Consider the following 15,495-nt stretch of genomic DNA (forward strand, 5'->3'; position numbering starts at 1 on the left):
CCTAGCACACTGTTTTCCCCAACGCATCTTTATTTTATTGATAACATTTCTCTGTGCGCGGTAAACTGGAGAAGTGAAGCAAGTAAGTGACTTTGGAGGTCTAGGAATCCCGAGGTGGAGTTGTATTATCAGGAAACGTATGGCGCATCACGTAATTCCCTCTCACGAGTATCCCCTCCCCTGCTACTGTTGCCACTATACGATCACTTCTGGCCTTTTGTTATTTTCCTCTCTGGTAAGTTAAACTCACAAACGATGAAGCTGACATTCAGAAATTAGTATAAAAATCTTACAACACATATTTACTGCCAGTAATGTTCACAAGTCTGTCACTGAACACCACATTACAGTATTTACCTCGCTTGTATAAATTTTGAAATTTATTGATATACAATTATAAAAGTTAATTGTTGGTACAGGATCGCTGTTTTGTAATATCAAGCCGATTAAATAATCGGGAGTCGACGACATAAAAAGAATTCAAAGTTAAAATAACACGTATTTGCTTTAACGTAACTCTTTTTACAAATGTACAATAATGTTGTTATATACGTTCCTGTGGTACTGTACTTCATAGCTTAAAAGAACCTCTAGTTGTAACAAAAGGTATGTAGTTAGTAGGCAGCTATCAAACAGGGAGGTACTACCGCCTAGGAACACATTGGAAGCAAAAATTGTGACCAAGTCCCAGGTTGCTCATCTGACTTTCTGTCTCATTTACACACACTTGCAGGGTTTCAATTGTTTCTCTTACTTTGACAGCACAACATACATTTATAATTTCTCACTATTAATCTATTATTATTATTATTATTATTATTATTATATTATATATTTATTTTTATTTATTTTTTATTAATTTTTATTATTATTATTATTAAAAATATAAGTTCTCCCCCAGGCCTTGATGTGGGTCATTGACCTGTGCCCGGGTAGGCTAATCCCCGTAAAAAAATAAAAATAAATAAATAAGGTAAGGTTAGGTTTGGTCGGTTTGGTTTGAATTGGTTTGCTAATTGGTTAGGTTTGGGTTGGTTTGGTCATCTTTTTTTTCATATTTTTACCCCAGAATTTCTTTCTATTCCACACCCCTGAAGATCAGAATCCATTAAAACACCACAACATTCACTAGAAAAATTTATTCTTGTTATTGCAGCAGTTTCCGTGGTAGACCTTTTCCGAATCTTTTCCATATTCACCTTAGAAGACGATGTATTCCAGTGCATTCTTCGATTCTGATTTTCTTACATAGTATTATTAGACTCCGTTTTCATTATTGATGTATGACTCTGCTAATAAGTTTCTTGTAATAAAACTGTTTTAAACTAAAAACGAAATTAAAACGTAAGACGTGTAATGAAAAAGTCTACTTAAATACCCGGTACAACATGATGGTATGGAAGAAAAAAATATTTTGCACTGAGGGTATATCGCTAGTTTCTCTGTGTACTAGGCTATGACCTGTGTTCCTGAAGGCACAGTAGTCAACATTGGCCTTGGTGCATAGGTTCATGACCTTGGTGCCTAGGTTCATGACCTTGATGCCTAGGCGAATGGTTTTGGTGCCTAAGCTCGTGGTTTTTGTGCCCTACAAAAATAGGATGGCTGCACCTTCAAAGTAAGTATTTCCAGTTGTACAACACATTGTTCGTAAGATATTAATAAAAAAATATTTTCAAGAAATTCAAGAAGGTGCTCTCCCAGAGTACTCGTTAAAAAAGAGAACACGTACACTGTTAACGTCAGAATTTATCGGGAAAAATGGAGCAGTGTTGGTACAGCTGGAGCAAATGATCCCCTGCAGTGAGCGACCCTCGGTCACCTGGCAGCTAGCCGCTACACACGACCTTGTCAAATTATCGATGCTCAATCTGTTGCCAGCAAGAGTCATGTAGTCTTAATATTGTAATGTTAAAATAACTAAGTATTTAAAGCATATGAATATCGAAACAAAATCATATAAACAATATTGAAAGCATAAAAGTGTATAATTATTATGTGGACACATATGGAAGTTGGTGATGGCAGCAGTGCAGCCGCCAACTGGTGCTTGCAGTTAGTCCGTGACCGAGAATCCGAGAAAACTAGTGCATGGGTCCTCCCGTCACCACCAACAGATTTTGCCTGTGGTTAACATATTTTGTATTATCCCCAGACACAAACGACCCCCCCCCAAAAAAAAAAAATAATATATAAATATATATATATATATATATATATATATATATATATATATATATATATATATATATATATATATATATATATATATATCTTGATAAAATCACACGGGAAGATGGAAACAACGGAGTACCTTAGCTTTGAGTGTCAACAAAGATGTATAATGTTAGGGTTCAAGAGCTGATCATGCCGCCAGCAGCTGTAACAGAGCCATGCTTGACCTACACTGTGAGGGAGGCGACATAGTTGTATACGTACTGGTGATGGTCACTTTTTTGCTCCATTTAATAACCTCAGTAAAGTAGACAATATTAACTATATTATCAATTATATTACCTTGTTTATAGAAATCACCTCTTCCCTTATATAACCTCTACTGTTAGGAAATTCCCCCTCAAATTTCGTTATTATTCTACGAAACAGACAGCCCAGTGGCTTATGACGACTGGAGGGAGCGAAGTTGGGGGGAGGTGGGGGTCGCATCGCGAATGTCATGAGGTGGAGTGAGAGCGAAGGTGACGGGTCGAGGCATGAAAACTGGTATTTTGGTGTCCTGCTGCTGACGCAAACCTGGACCTGAATAATCATAAAGAAATGATAATTATATTGAGGTTGATATCAAGAGCAAAAGTTTTAGAGAGACATTATGTCTTTGTCAGGTTAGGTCTCACTTCTCCCAATCTTTCTTTTTCATTGACTGCTGTCACCCCTCAAGTAAGGAATTCGTCATATTGACCTGGTATCCTTAAAATATACAATATATGCTCAAGTATGTCTATGGAGACCTTCTTAGACCTACATCGTGTTAACAATACAGCATTGACCAGCGATCCTTAATGTATCAAGTAATCATCTCTAGAGCGTTAAGGTCATCTACAGGTATGAGAGAAGTGGTCCAAGGTGAATAACGCGCTAACAGGGACTAGAATGACCATCACACACACACACACACAGGCACGTCCAGTAGGATTTCGACACTCAGGCGATAGGATTCAAGCGAGAGGGAGGCCAGGGAGTGGAACCTTTGTGTCCTAAGTATGCAAGACATGTATTACCCTCCACGCAATTGCGAGTTCAAAGTAACGTTAAGAACATAAGAAAATAAGGAGTCTGCAATAGGCCGGTTGGCCTGTGCATGGCAGCTCCTGTCGAGAGTTACTACCACTCTCTATCATCCATGAATCTATCTAGCCTCCTTTTAAAACTTCCCAGCGTTCCAGCACTTACTACAAAGTTGCTAAGCTTGTTCCACTCGTCCATCACCCTATTTGTGAACCAGTTCCTTCCTAGCTCCCTCCTAAACCTAAAATTATCCAACTTATCCAACGTTGCACCTGAACACACCCGTGGAAGATGCTAATAATAATGATAATGATAACAGCTTTCCGAAAGACGAGAATGGGTTCAAGAATTTCAACTATCGATAATAACCTTCTGAAAAAGATGACACTGACGGGTAAGAATTTCTGCTAACGATGACAGCTAGTTTCCGGAAGGTGAAAGTAGCTTGAAGGAATTAACTAACAATGACAGTTATACTTTCCGGAAAGTGGGAGTAATAGCTACGTTCCTGAAGGTGGAAGTGACAGCAAGAACTTCCTGCTAGTGGAGGAGCTGCTACCACCACGAGGCTTGTTACTGTACTCTCTGTATTGGGAAACACCGCGATGTTCCCGTTACGTTCGTTGACTGGCTCATTTCATGCCTAGCTCAATTCGTTGCTTATCTAGATGTATAGCCAAAAACGCTCGTGAGGGATGATTGTGATAAATATAATGGTGTGAGTAATACCATAGTAATTAAAAACAAATTATTATACAGGAATATGAATATTCTTTATGATTTTTATCTATATTTTGTTGTGCAGTATTTGGGGAGTAAGTTGTGGATTGGATTGGCTTATGTTTAATTTAGTATCAGGTTACCCGAGTCTCAGGTCACTTATGTGTGTGTCTGTGTGTGTTACTCATATACGACACATACAGTGAAATCAATTGCATGTTCATCCATCTACAAGGGCTCAATGTGTGTGTGTATGTCTGTGTGTAAGAATGACCGACACAAGTATAGACGCAGTCGTATTCGTGAGCCGTGTTATCTGAAGCAATTCGCTTTATTATACTACTAATAATTTTATAAATACTGTAAAAAGGGAGAGAGTCAGGGAAAAATGTGATAAAAGTCCTAGGAGGTCTTTGGTTCAGGGTGGACGTGGCAGACTCAGCCTCCACTTGTGTACACTTTGATCAGCCTTGTTCTCGGGTATTGACACTGTTGAAGATCGTAAAACAGGCGACGTGGTCAAGGTAACGAACGAATACTTTTACGGTCGGGATTATTATAATACAGGGAGTGAATAAACTCATTTCTTTATCTTGAATAGATCTAAACGAGCATTAATCTCGAAAAGCTGAAGAACAACTTATCTGAAGCAGTAAAGTGGAGCAGGTGGGTTGCTGGTCTAGTTACTGTCTCCCGCAGCAACGAGTTAACCGCTGTTTACATTACTGTTTCTCGCGGCAAGTTTTACTGATCATAATCCAGTTCATGGTCAACCCACCTTCCGTATTATTAGATTGACTGAAAAAGGCTGTTAAATATATCTGGATCTTTGTTTAATAATGTTATGGATGTTTTTATTACAATATTAATGTGCCGTGGTAACTAATGTGTGTGTGTGTGTGTGTGTGTGTGTGTGTGTGTAGATTGGCAACATTGCTGTCCTTGTACACAACCATACGGGCAGCAGTGACAGTAAACTGGCCAGTAAGCGAGGATCTGATATCACTTAACCCCGTATCATAAAAATAACAGGCCTGACCAATCAATACTGCTTGTCCCTCACCTCCATTACGTAATGAGGGGCTTGAGAAACCTCCCATTGTTCACCAGCTTTATGGTATACTTATCCCACTAACTGTACTCACTCATCTTTATTATTAATTTTAATATTTACGCGTGTGTGTGTGTGTGTCTTTATATGTATACGTGTAAACGTTTTGAAAGTGGTCGTGACGCCTAGCAAACCAGACAAAAAATAGCCCCCGATTGAGTGATTTCGATTTGCATATGACCCGAGAGAGAGAGAGAGAGAGAGAGAGAGAGAGAGAGAGAGGACCCGAGAGAGAGAGAGAGGTAAGATGCGATTTTTGAGTGAGTGACGTTCACTGCATGGTACAATATTTACTAGGCTTATTCTCTCATTACTACCTGTAGACACGCCATGCTCTCTCTCTCTCTCTCTCTCTCTCTCTCTCTCTCTCTCTCATTATTTATCGATTTTCTTATCAATTTAGCAGTCATTTTATTTCAGTGTTTTTTCTTCATCCACTGTCTCATTCCTTTTCTGTCATTAAAGACAGAGAAAGAGAGATAAGCAGACTGAGAGGGAGAGAGAAGACAGATAGACAGACAGACAGACAGACAGAAACAGAGAGATAGGGAGAAACATCCAGGCAGACAGAAACAGACAGAGAGATGTCGAAGGTGTGGGTGACAGTCATACATTTAACTGCAAGTGAGTAAAGGTCAAAACACACACACACACACACACACACACACACACACACACACACACGAGGTCACGGAAAGTTTCCAAGTGACCTTCGCAAAGTGACCTTGGTATATGGAAGGTCAGTATTTCAGTCACTATTATTTGGTGCTCCTGACTTGTTGTTTATATAATTGAACTAACATTTTCTATGTATGTATAAAAAAACACTGTATTTTCCTGACTTCTTATTCGTGTGATAACTCAACTAAATAAAATGCTCTCGGAAATTTCGTCACCGGTTCAATATAAACCTAACCTATACTAACCAAGACTTGATCGTCTCCAAAATAATGATATTAGTATCTGAGTTTGATAAATATAACACCGCATTCATTAACATGGTGACGAAATGTTCGCTCACCGTGAATAACAACACATAACCGCACGGCACTGTAATGGCGCAGTTGTCAAGGCCATTAGAGTGCAAGGGAAAAAAACTCGTTGAATGAACACTCCGTCAATTTTCAACTTAGTTAAAGGTGAATCAGTCATTGAACAAGTTCCTCTGACCAGGCCAATGTACCAAAGTGGATTAAGGTTCTGGATTCTGGATTATCGGTGATTCTTACGTCATATTTCCTTACAAGAACGCATTCAATTACATCAGGATCTCGCTTTTACATCGAGCCTGCAGTATATGTTGACATCGGTGAGCGGACGTTTGGGTCACGGTTAGGTTAGATCAGGTCAGGTCAGGTTAGGTTAGATTCGAGCATGTTAAGTTTGGTTAGATTAGCGTTAGGGTGGTTAATCTTAAGGTGAAATAAGTTATGGGCTAATCTTTTGGTGATTTTTAATATCCATAGTTGTTCATAAATCAATCTTGACACGATCACACAACTCAATAACGTTTCGGCCGATTACTTTTACACACACACACATTGACGTGGTGGTGATTTATTTAGTCCAGAGCATATATCTCAATAAATCATTGGCCACTTTACCGCGACCTTTCCCCATCCACTGAGGTGACTGAAGCTGTCATGTCCTCCATCCTATCCATCACATAACCATGACCCTTCAGGCTTTTACGCCCTTAATGCTTGAATCATGAAGGCAAGCATGAACTACGCATGCTTCCCATTTGGGCGCTGGAAACACTTTGGCGCTTCACCTTGTACAGAATGACAAGGGGTGCCCAATAAACTAGCCCCTCGGGGGCATATATAAAATATAAACAAATATTATTAAACACTTGCCTCTTATCCATCACATTATTAAAGACTCATATGATAGTGAACCTAAAATAGTTGCAATGCATTCGCTAAGATCACCCACGTTACTTCGTAAGGCCATGTCACGTTAGCTGGTCAGAGTTGGTGTGATTGTGTGAGGTGGCAGGACAGTCAGTCAGTTTCGGTCTGGTAACTAGCCCCCAAAATAAAAATGAGATGAAATATTTATTAATTATATCGTATAATCATCCCAATGAGGCAAGACCAAGGCCATTGAGTACAGACCCCGTATACCTCATCTAACTTGTGGACTGGAAGAGTGAGAAAATGTAGCGACCATATTATGAACTTGAATAAATAACGCTTGGAAAATCGCACTTAAATTTCTTTTGATAAATGAATTAGATTACTCTTTACTCTCAAGGTGAATTGTTTGTTGCCATCTATATATTATACAGTCCCCCCACCCAAAAAAAAAAAAAAAAAAAAATATATATATATATATATATATATATATATATATATATATATATATATATATATATATATATATATATATATATATATATATATATATATATATATATATATATATATATATATACTTTTTTCCGTCTTCACGAACCTGTCTTCAATCTCGTTCATATTATTTATATTTGGTTGTACTAATAAAATGCCAATCAATATCACTCAAAAGAAAAATCTAGCCAAATCTGGGGCAGGTTACGAAAAATCTAGTTAGGTAATACCAAAGACCATGGTCTTTGGTATTAGTATATTGTATTTGTATTTCCTGACTAGTCGCAGCAAATGAAAGTGTACTAAAAAAACGAAAACAATGAACGCTGGGAAAAAGATGATATGTGAATCATCTCGCGAGGCTCCGATGTAATATAATTATGGAGAATTACAGAAATATAGACAGAAGATTGACACGTTTATCAGAGCGGAAAATTTATACAGTGGTAAAAAATGTAGAAACGCGTGAGTTCCTAAGTAGGGTAGCGCAGTGATAATCCAAATTGTATAACTTTTACAATCTTAGAGATGGTGGAGAGGTCTTAGTAGCCTAGTAATATCATGGCTAAAACTCACAGGCGGTGTTCTATCCCGCAATCCCTCAAGATGCTTGTAGCCGCCAGTTATTCATATTCATATTTTATGTAATAATAACATTTGTGAATACTCTATTGCTTACCATACAGTTCGTGTTTCACTTCAGAAAGTCTATGGAAGACACTGAGACTGTAAAGAATGGGACATGAACCCAATCCAATATGTCGAAGGTTACCGGAGGTGAGCGAGTGAAGGTGCCCAGGGTCATCAAGCAGCCGGGTATATAAACCCACACTGCTGGCTCTAACTTACACTCACATATACAACATGCAGTTTGTAAGTTAAACATTGGCGGGCAGCAATAACGTCCCAGGCATACAATTAATAAATTTTGTCTTAAAGAAAAAATACTGAGTATAATGCATTGATTAGTTTTAGGGGAAATATTCATCTATTGACTGTTCTCAGGGTTTTTTTATAAGAATAGGTTTTTTTTTACGTTTTTCGGTGTGTTTTACTCACATCTGACCTTCATTTCTTGTGCAAATGAGCGTTTTTTTTTTGCAAAAAAAAATCATTTTTAACATAAACATAATTTGTACAAAAATAGATATTTGAGTAAAACACCAAAATACACAAAAGAAAACCTATTCTCACCCCAAAAGAACCAACCTACCTAACCTAACTTAGAAGGAGGAGGAAGAAGTGAAGAGACAACTGACTTTAAGTGAGGAGTATAACCTCAGGTAAACATAGCGGGAACCTGTGGACAGCCAATGGACGAATATTAACCGGTTTTTTTTTCTCAGAATTATTCCTTATCCGAAAAAAAAATTATTTTCCGGTAGATCGTTCTCACCTGCGTGGCCGCTGTGGCCCTGGCCTCACCTGTCTATGATCAACACTCAGCAGAGACGCCCAAAATTCTGGTTGACGAACGCCACATAGCCGACGACGCCTCCTACTACAACTTCCAGGTGGAGACTGAGGACGGCATCACTCGCCAGGAGTCAGGTGCTACCATCAAGGAAGGCTCTGCTGAAGGAGCCGTCGCTCAGAGCGGATCAGTCTCGTAAGTATTGAAGTTTGTTTGTGTATTTTGTTTTGACAAAACCACATTAGTGTGAACACGTGGCACCGCCCCAGCCCTTCTTCTCACTACCCGTGTCTCTCGCAGCTTCACCCTCCCCGACGGACAGCAGTTCGAGATGACCTTCGTGGCTGACGAGAACGGCTTCCAGCCCCAGTCCAGCTTCCTGCCGGTGGCACCTGAGTTCCCTCACGAGATCCCCCAGTTCGTGCTCGACCAGATCGAGAAGGCGCGACTTGAGGACGAAGCTGAGTCCCGCAAGGGTCCCTCCTCCAAATACGGCGCCCCATAAGTCTCCTCACTTTGCTCACCGCCTCTTGTCACCTCAGTCAGTTTAACATCACTGTGGGAGCAGTTGACTCCTGCTCATACTAGTGTCGTCTACCTGGCTGACCATTATGTTCTGTACATATGTATTTATTTAACAATAAAATGCAAATATACTTGAGATTTTCCAACATGCCGTGTACTGTAGTTATACAGAGTTGAAAATATCGGAATATCGGTAACTGGTGTTTAAAAAGGACAAATTACCAACAAATTATATAAAAAAAGGTTCCGGCGGATATTACTGTCCAGGGTTTAGATGTTAACGTCCTCTGGTTCTTTTAAAGATTACTGTCAGGTGGAACACTTTCGCTTTCACCAAGGATATTGAACAAGATACTGTACATTTTTACCCCAATTATGCACTCTTAATTTCATACAACACTCAGTCAATAAACACTCTTGATATAAAATACATGAATATTCTTAAAAAAAAAAGGTTGTTTAGACTGAAAATGCAATTAAACAATGAATTCCAGGAAAAACACAAGTGAAAAACTGTAAGGCTCTATTCACACTTCGGGACGGTCACGGTCGTCACGCTCCATTCACAGTCCAGTCAAATATAATTACGGGCATGTTAATGGGAGCGTCCATACTTGCAGTCGCGGTCAAGACAAAGTCCGCTCACACTCAAGTGACGATCCATAGAAAGATATTTTGACTGGAGCAGGACTGTACGTTAGCGTCCCGGGACCACTTCCCGTGCCAGACCGCCATACGCCAGTGCGGACTGAAACTAAAGGTTGCACAGTTTACGTGACGCCGCCTCCCAGGACAAAATTTTGAGAAGAAAAGTTTCGTAAAATCTAAACATCTCTTCTTCTCATTTTAGTTCACATTTCAACAACTATAAGTATTTAGAGAAAGAATACTTATACCTCGTGCTGGTCGGCTCACTGTTTGGTAGACGCACCATCGTGACAGTACAAACAAGCTATGAATATGATGTCCCATGTAGTATGAGGGCGCGAGTGAATTACTACAATGTTAGATGTAATGGTAGTGTGTTGCTGACTTTACCATGAAGCACCGGGGTCTTACTGATCAACGTATATGAAGCTTGGTTACCTGAATGTGAAGCTTGGTTACCTGTATGTGAAGCTTGGTTACTTGTATATGAAGCTTGGTTACCTGTATATGAAGCTTGGTTACCTGTATATGAAGCTTGGTTACTTGTATATGGATCTTAGCTACCTGTAAATGAAGCTTGGTTACCTGTATATGAAGCTTGGTTACCTGTATGTGAAACTTAACTGCCTGTATATGAAGCTTGGTTACCTGTATATGAAGCTTGGTTACCTGTATGTGAAACTTGGTTACTTGTATATGAGTTTGGTTATCTGTATATGAAGCTTAACTGCCTGTATATGAAGCTTGGTTAGCTGTATAGGAAGCTTAGTTACCTGTATACAGTAGAGTGAACTAACAGTATACAGTATTAAGAAAGGACAGGTTACCATTTTTCTCCTGCTTGGAATTTAGGTAATTTAAGAATATATTTAAATAATTAGAACCAACAGACACCTATAACCATCACACAAAGCCATCCGTGCACATGCGCATAACGTTCTTCATCCCACAGTTGTCATCAGCAGCACCGACGACCCATTAAGTGACCCAACAGAGAACTCTTGATGGAGTCACTGGTGGGCTGTTCGGGAAACACCCATGTCGGTAAGCAACGAAACTTGCTTAAACCTGTTGATGATGGAGTTAGAGTGTGTGTGTGTGTGTGTGTGTGTGTGCGTTAATGAACTCTATCGTGTTGTCACTACAGCTTTTATTCAACTTTCACTGATCCAAATTTCACTCCATCAACTTACAAAGGACCGGCAGCTCACGACCCCTTCACCTTGTTGCATACACACACACACACACACACACACACAGTCTTAATAATACAATGTCAGTAGTTAGGGTAACCTGATTGTCACTATACAGTAGTTACAGACAAAAGCACCAAAATGTTCTATCAGCGGGGAAGGGAAGGAGGGCGGGCGTACCCAAGAAATGACAGCTGTGGTGGTGACCATGACCGTGGGGGCATCACCCATTTTTGTACAATCGCCCTCTCCTGGTGGTATATAACGGCTTTGACGGCTCCTCCTGCACACACACACATACTCACTCACCACCATGAAGCTTGTGAGTTCCTGGCTCTTGTTTCCACTCACAATGATGCCTTGATATTTCTTACATATGGTATATAATATGACCAATAGACTCCTAATACACGTAATTTTATTTAATTCTATTTATTTTCCGGTAGATCGTTCTCACCTGCGTGGCCGCTGTGGCCCTGGCCTCACCTGTCTATGATCAACACTCAGCAGAGACGCCCAAAATTCTGGTTGACGAACGCCACATAGCCGACGACGCCTCCTACTACAACTTCCAGGTGGAGACTGAGGACGGCATCACTCGCCAGGAGTCAGGTGCTACCATCAAGGAAGGCTCTGCTGAAGGCGCCGTCGCTCAGAGCGGATCAGTCTCGTAAGTATTGAAGTTTGTTAGTGTACTTTGTGTCGACAAAACCACATTAGTGTGAACAAGTGGCACCGCCCCAGCCCTTCTTCTCACTACCCGTGTCTCTCGCAGCTTCACCCTCCCCGACGGACAGCAGTTCGAGATGACCTTCGTGGCTGACGAGAACGGCTTCCAGCCCCAGTCCAGCTTCCTGCCGGTGGCACCTGAGTTCCCTCACGAGATCCCCCAGTTCGTGCTCGACCAGATCGAGAAGGCGCGACTTGAGGACGAAGCTGAGTCCCGCAAGGCTCCCTCCTCCAGATACGGCGCCCCATAAATATCAGACGTCTCGATGATGACTCTTACATGGAACTCCTGAGAATATTTCTCTGGTAGTCAATCTCTGGTCACTACAATAATTATTTATAGTATACTGTATAGGTCTAATTAAAATAAAGTTGATAACATGCACTGGGGTTCATAGTCAGTACTCCCAAATTTCACAAGGGGTTTTTTTCGTACTAACTTGGCTACTGTCACCACATTAACGGAACTTATTTAGAGAAAGATAGTGTCACAAAGACCAAATAACTGAATACATTGTGATAGACATAAATTGTCATGTAATAATCTCAAATGTAAAATGACAAGAAAATGCAGCAAGAAAAATATACACTGGGTTTCAAAAGAGGCAAGACTCATTAACAAGGAGAATGAAACTTGCTTAGACCATCTACCTCCAATATACCCCTGTCATGGTCACCTCTAAGTGGACCTGGCGTTAGGCAAATCACAGGCAGTGTATTTTGATTTTAGACCTCATCACTAGCCTCTGACAACCTTCTTTACATTCATAATTTTCACCACTTAGCTCACTAAATATCTATTTGGTTTACTCCCTAACGTTTCACAAACCAACTTCACCCTTCACACATCTTTCCCCACTAACTCTGCTATGCTTATCCACTCATTCACACACGCCTAAACGTTTCACCCAATCCTTTCATCTTCCTGACCATTCTCATTCTCTCCCACTACATTGTTTTTTATCAGATTTTCACTTTTCATGGGAGTAAATTTTTCTCAATGACCCTACTAAACATCTCCGTTTTCCTCCTGTATTAACACTGCACAATATAGTTCACAAGACTACCCGCCAGAACGGCCAGTAAGCTGACGAGTGGTGAATTAATATAGGCCTATTAAATACCACGCAGGCCCGTCCTTTAGGGGGGGGGGGGCGAACAGGGGCGACCGCCCGGGGCCCAGCACTAGACTCAGTGACCTCGGACACATTACCTGTTCACTGGTTAATCGGACCTGACGGCTTACGTCACCATCGTAACCGTGACCTTACCATCCATAGCAACAGTCCCATGGGGGTTGGTGGGGCCCCGCAGTGGCTGAGTTGACCCTCCTAGGGACGGCCCTGACACCACGTATTTCTCGCCTCGCATCCCCTTGACCGTGATAGCATAGATCGGCTTAGTTATGTCCTAACTCAAACTAACCGAAAATATTTGGAGTTTATGCGCCCTTTCTTTTTTTTTCATTTCATCCTTTAGAAAAACTATCGAATGAAATATCCCTTGACTCCCACTAACCATAGAGTGGGAAGTGGGCGTGGCTATAGCCGAAACCGGGCACCTCTCTGACCTTGACTCCTTGAGCTGGGCAAGATAATTCGCCTTCCCACACTACTGCCAGTCAGTTAAGCCTAACACCACCACAAGACGTTACCTCCGCTACCAACTCACCACACATCTCTCACTGAGGCAAGGTAAGCAAATTAAAGACTATATCCTTCGTGATGCATGTAACAATAAGATAAGATGATCCGGTGGTGAGGATACACTGTATGTGTGTTACTAGGCAGCTATCAACTGAAGAGCCCCCATTAGTCCCTGTTCACCTAGCAGTAATGTAGGTACCTGTTGTAAGTCGAAAGTTGCGAATTCGTATTCAGGGAGTTGTTGGAGCTTCCAATAACTTGATGACATAAACCACTGACTCTTCAGGCTTCTACGCCCTTGACTCTTCAGGCTTCTACGCCCTTAACTCATGAGACATAAAGGCAAGCATGAACTTAGCATGCTTCCCTGTTGGGCACTGTAAACGCTTCTGCGCTTCACCTTACACAAGGATATAGGGGAGTGCCCAATAAAAAAAAAGGCTGACACATCTACAGCAGCCAGTTAACCCTCAATGGACTTTGCTACGCCTCAACTTACATTTTAATGACTATTTAAGGGACGATACTGTATTTGCATTATGAAATAGAAGTCTGTCATTATACACCCACTTGTTTTATAGAAAATAACTTCATAATTTTATCCGTTCAAAAATCTTCATAAATTTCCTTTTTGCCATCGTAGAATCATAAGGAGCCGTGAAGTAACTTTTTTGCAACACATTTTCTGCCCCTCAGACAACACCCCCCTCCGTTACTTCAACGGGACAACCACAACTAAAAATCTATTGAACATCCTAGACGCTGACACTTGTGGGCGGGGAACATATCACTAAAGAAATAAAATAAAAACGGAAGGAAATTGAATAAGAATCCTGCCTTTCTGTAATTTAGAAATCTACTTTAATTGTTATGATTATTAGTCTCTGGTTGGCAGTAATGAGTATTGTCGAGGATCGTTTTTCAGACCCTGGCATCTATCTTACCTACCCAGGATACACCCCGCTTCGTCACCGACCCGGTTAGTCACTAAAACCCCATTTCATCACCAATATCAAATCCGTTTCGTCACCACTAACAATTTCTGGTATTAGTGACAAATTGTAAGTTATTATTTTACACAAATAGAAATTACACATGTATACAGACGACGCAAGAAGTATTACTATACATGAATATTAATTGTTTAGCAAAGAAAACGAGTAAAACATTGGTAAATATACAAAATACAGAACAAATGTAGGTGATTTGGCACCAGCGCGTAAACCACCGAGCAGCGAGATGATTGCAGGCGTATTAACAATGTATTTTATATTTTTATTTTCGTCTTTAATAAATTGTCTTATTGTTTTTTCTATCCAAAGCAACAGATATTTTCGTGTATACACTTTTATCCTCTTCACCACTGATCGGCTCGTTAGCCGCTTGGGCGATCAGTCACGTCTCTGTTACGCACTGCTGGCTAGTACTGGGCTAGTACAGGCTCCTGAATGTACCTGAAACTGCTTATGCTTATCCAGTCTGAGCACAAGCTAAAATCGTGCACAAGAAAAGCAAATCATGACAAACAAGTTCATCTCTGGGAGCTGTGGGATGAATATGCTCTTCTAAGTTCTAACTTCCTAAAAAATATTGTCATTGTCTTCTGCCAAGCTTACACGAGTAAATTTTAGTTCACACATTGTTTAAGTTTTATGATTGCAGGCGGCGTATTAACATTTTTTTATTTTTGTTTCGTTTTCGTCTTTAATAAATTGTCTTAGTGAGATATTGCATGATTCAATGTATTGTTATGCCGAGGCATAATTTCGAAATACAATTTTGTAAACAACAAATGAGGAATTATTGTGTTATTACTTTACATGAATATTAATTGTTTAATAAAGTAAAACGATTCACATTGGTAAATAAACAAAATACAGAACATTGAAGGTGATTTGGCACCAGCGCGTAA

General features: G+C 40.3%; 2 protein-coding genes across 2 annotated transcripts; both read left to right on the forward strand.

Moving 5' to 3' along the window:
• Nucleotides 1-8,209: 8,209 nt before the first annotated feature.
• LOC121875788 (larval cuticle protein 65Ag1-like) lies at nt 8,210-9,498 on the forward strand. Its single transcript, XM_042380492.1, has 3 exons — nt 8,210-8,301; nt 8,814-9,037; nt 9,143-9,498. The coding sequence occupies exons 1-3, from the start codon at nt 8,293-8,295 to the stop codon at nt 9,345-9,347; spliced, it is 438 nt and encodes a 145-aa protein (XP_042236426.1). The 5' UTR covers nt 8,210-8,292; the 3' UTR covers nt 9,348-9,498.
• A 2,003-nt stretch (nt 9,499-11,501) lies between these two features.
• On the forward strand, nt 11,502-12,322 carry LOC121875789 (larval cuticle protein 65Ag1-like). Its single transcript, XM_042380493.1, has 3 exons — nt 11,502-11,530; nt 11,655-11,878; nt 11,984-12,322. The coding sequence occupies exons 1-3, from the start codon at nt 11,522-11,524 to the stop codon at nt 12,186-12,188; spliced, it is 438 nt and encodes a 145-aa protein (XP_042236427.1). The 5' UTR covers nt 11,502-11,521; the 3' UTR covers nt 12,189-12,322.
• Nucleotides 12,323-15,495: the final 3,173 nt, after the last annotated feature.

Source organism: Homarus americanus, unplaced genomic scaffold (assembly GCF_018991925.1).
Source record: "Homarus americanus isolate GMGI-L3 unplaced genomic scaffold, GMGI_Hamer_2.0 scaffold22250, whole genome shotgun sequence".
Lineage (NCBI taxonomy): Eukaryota > Metazoa > Arthropoda > Malacostraca > Decapoda > Nephropidae > Homarus > Homarus americanus.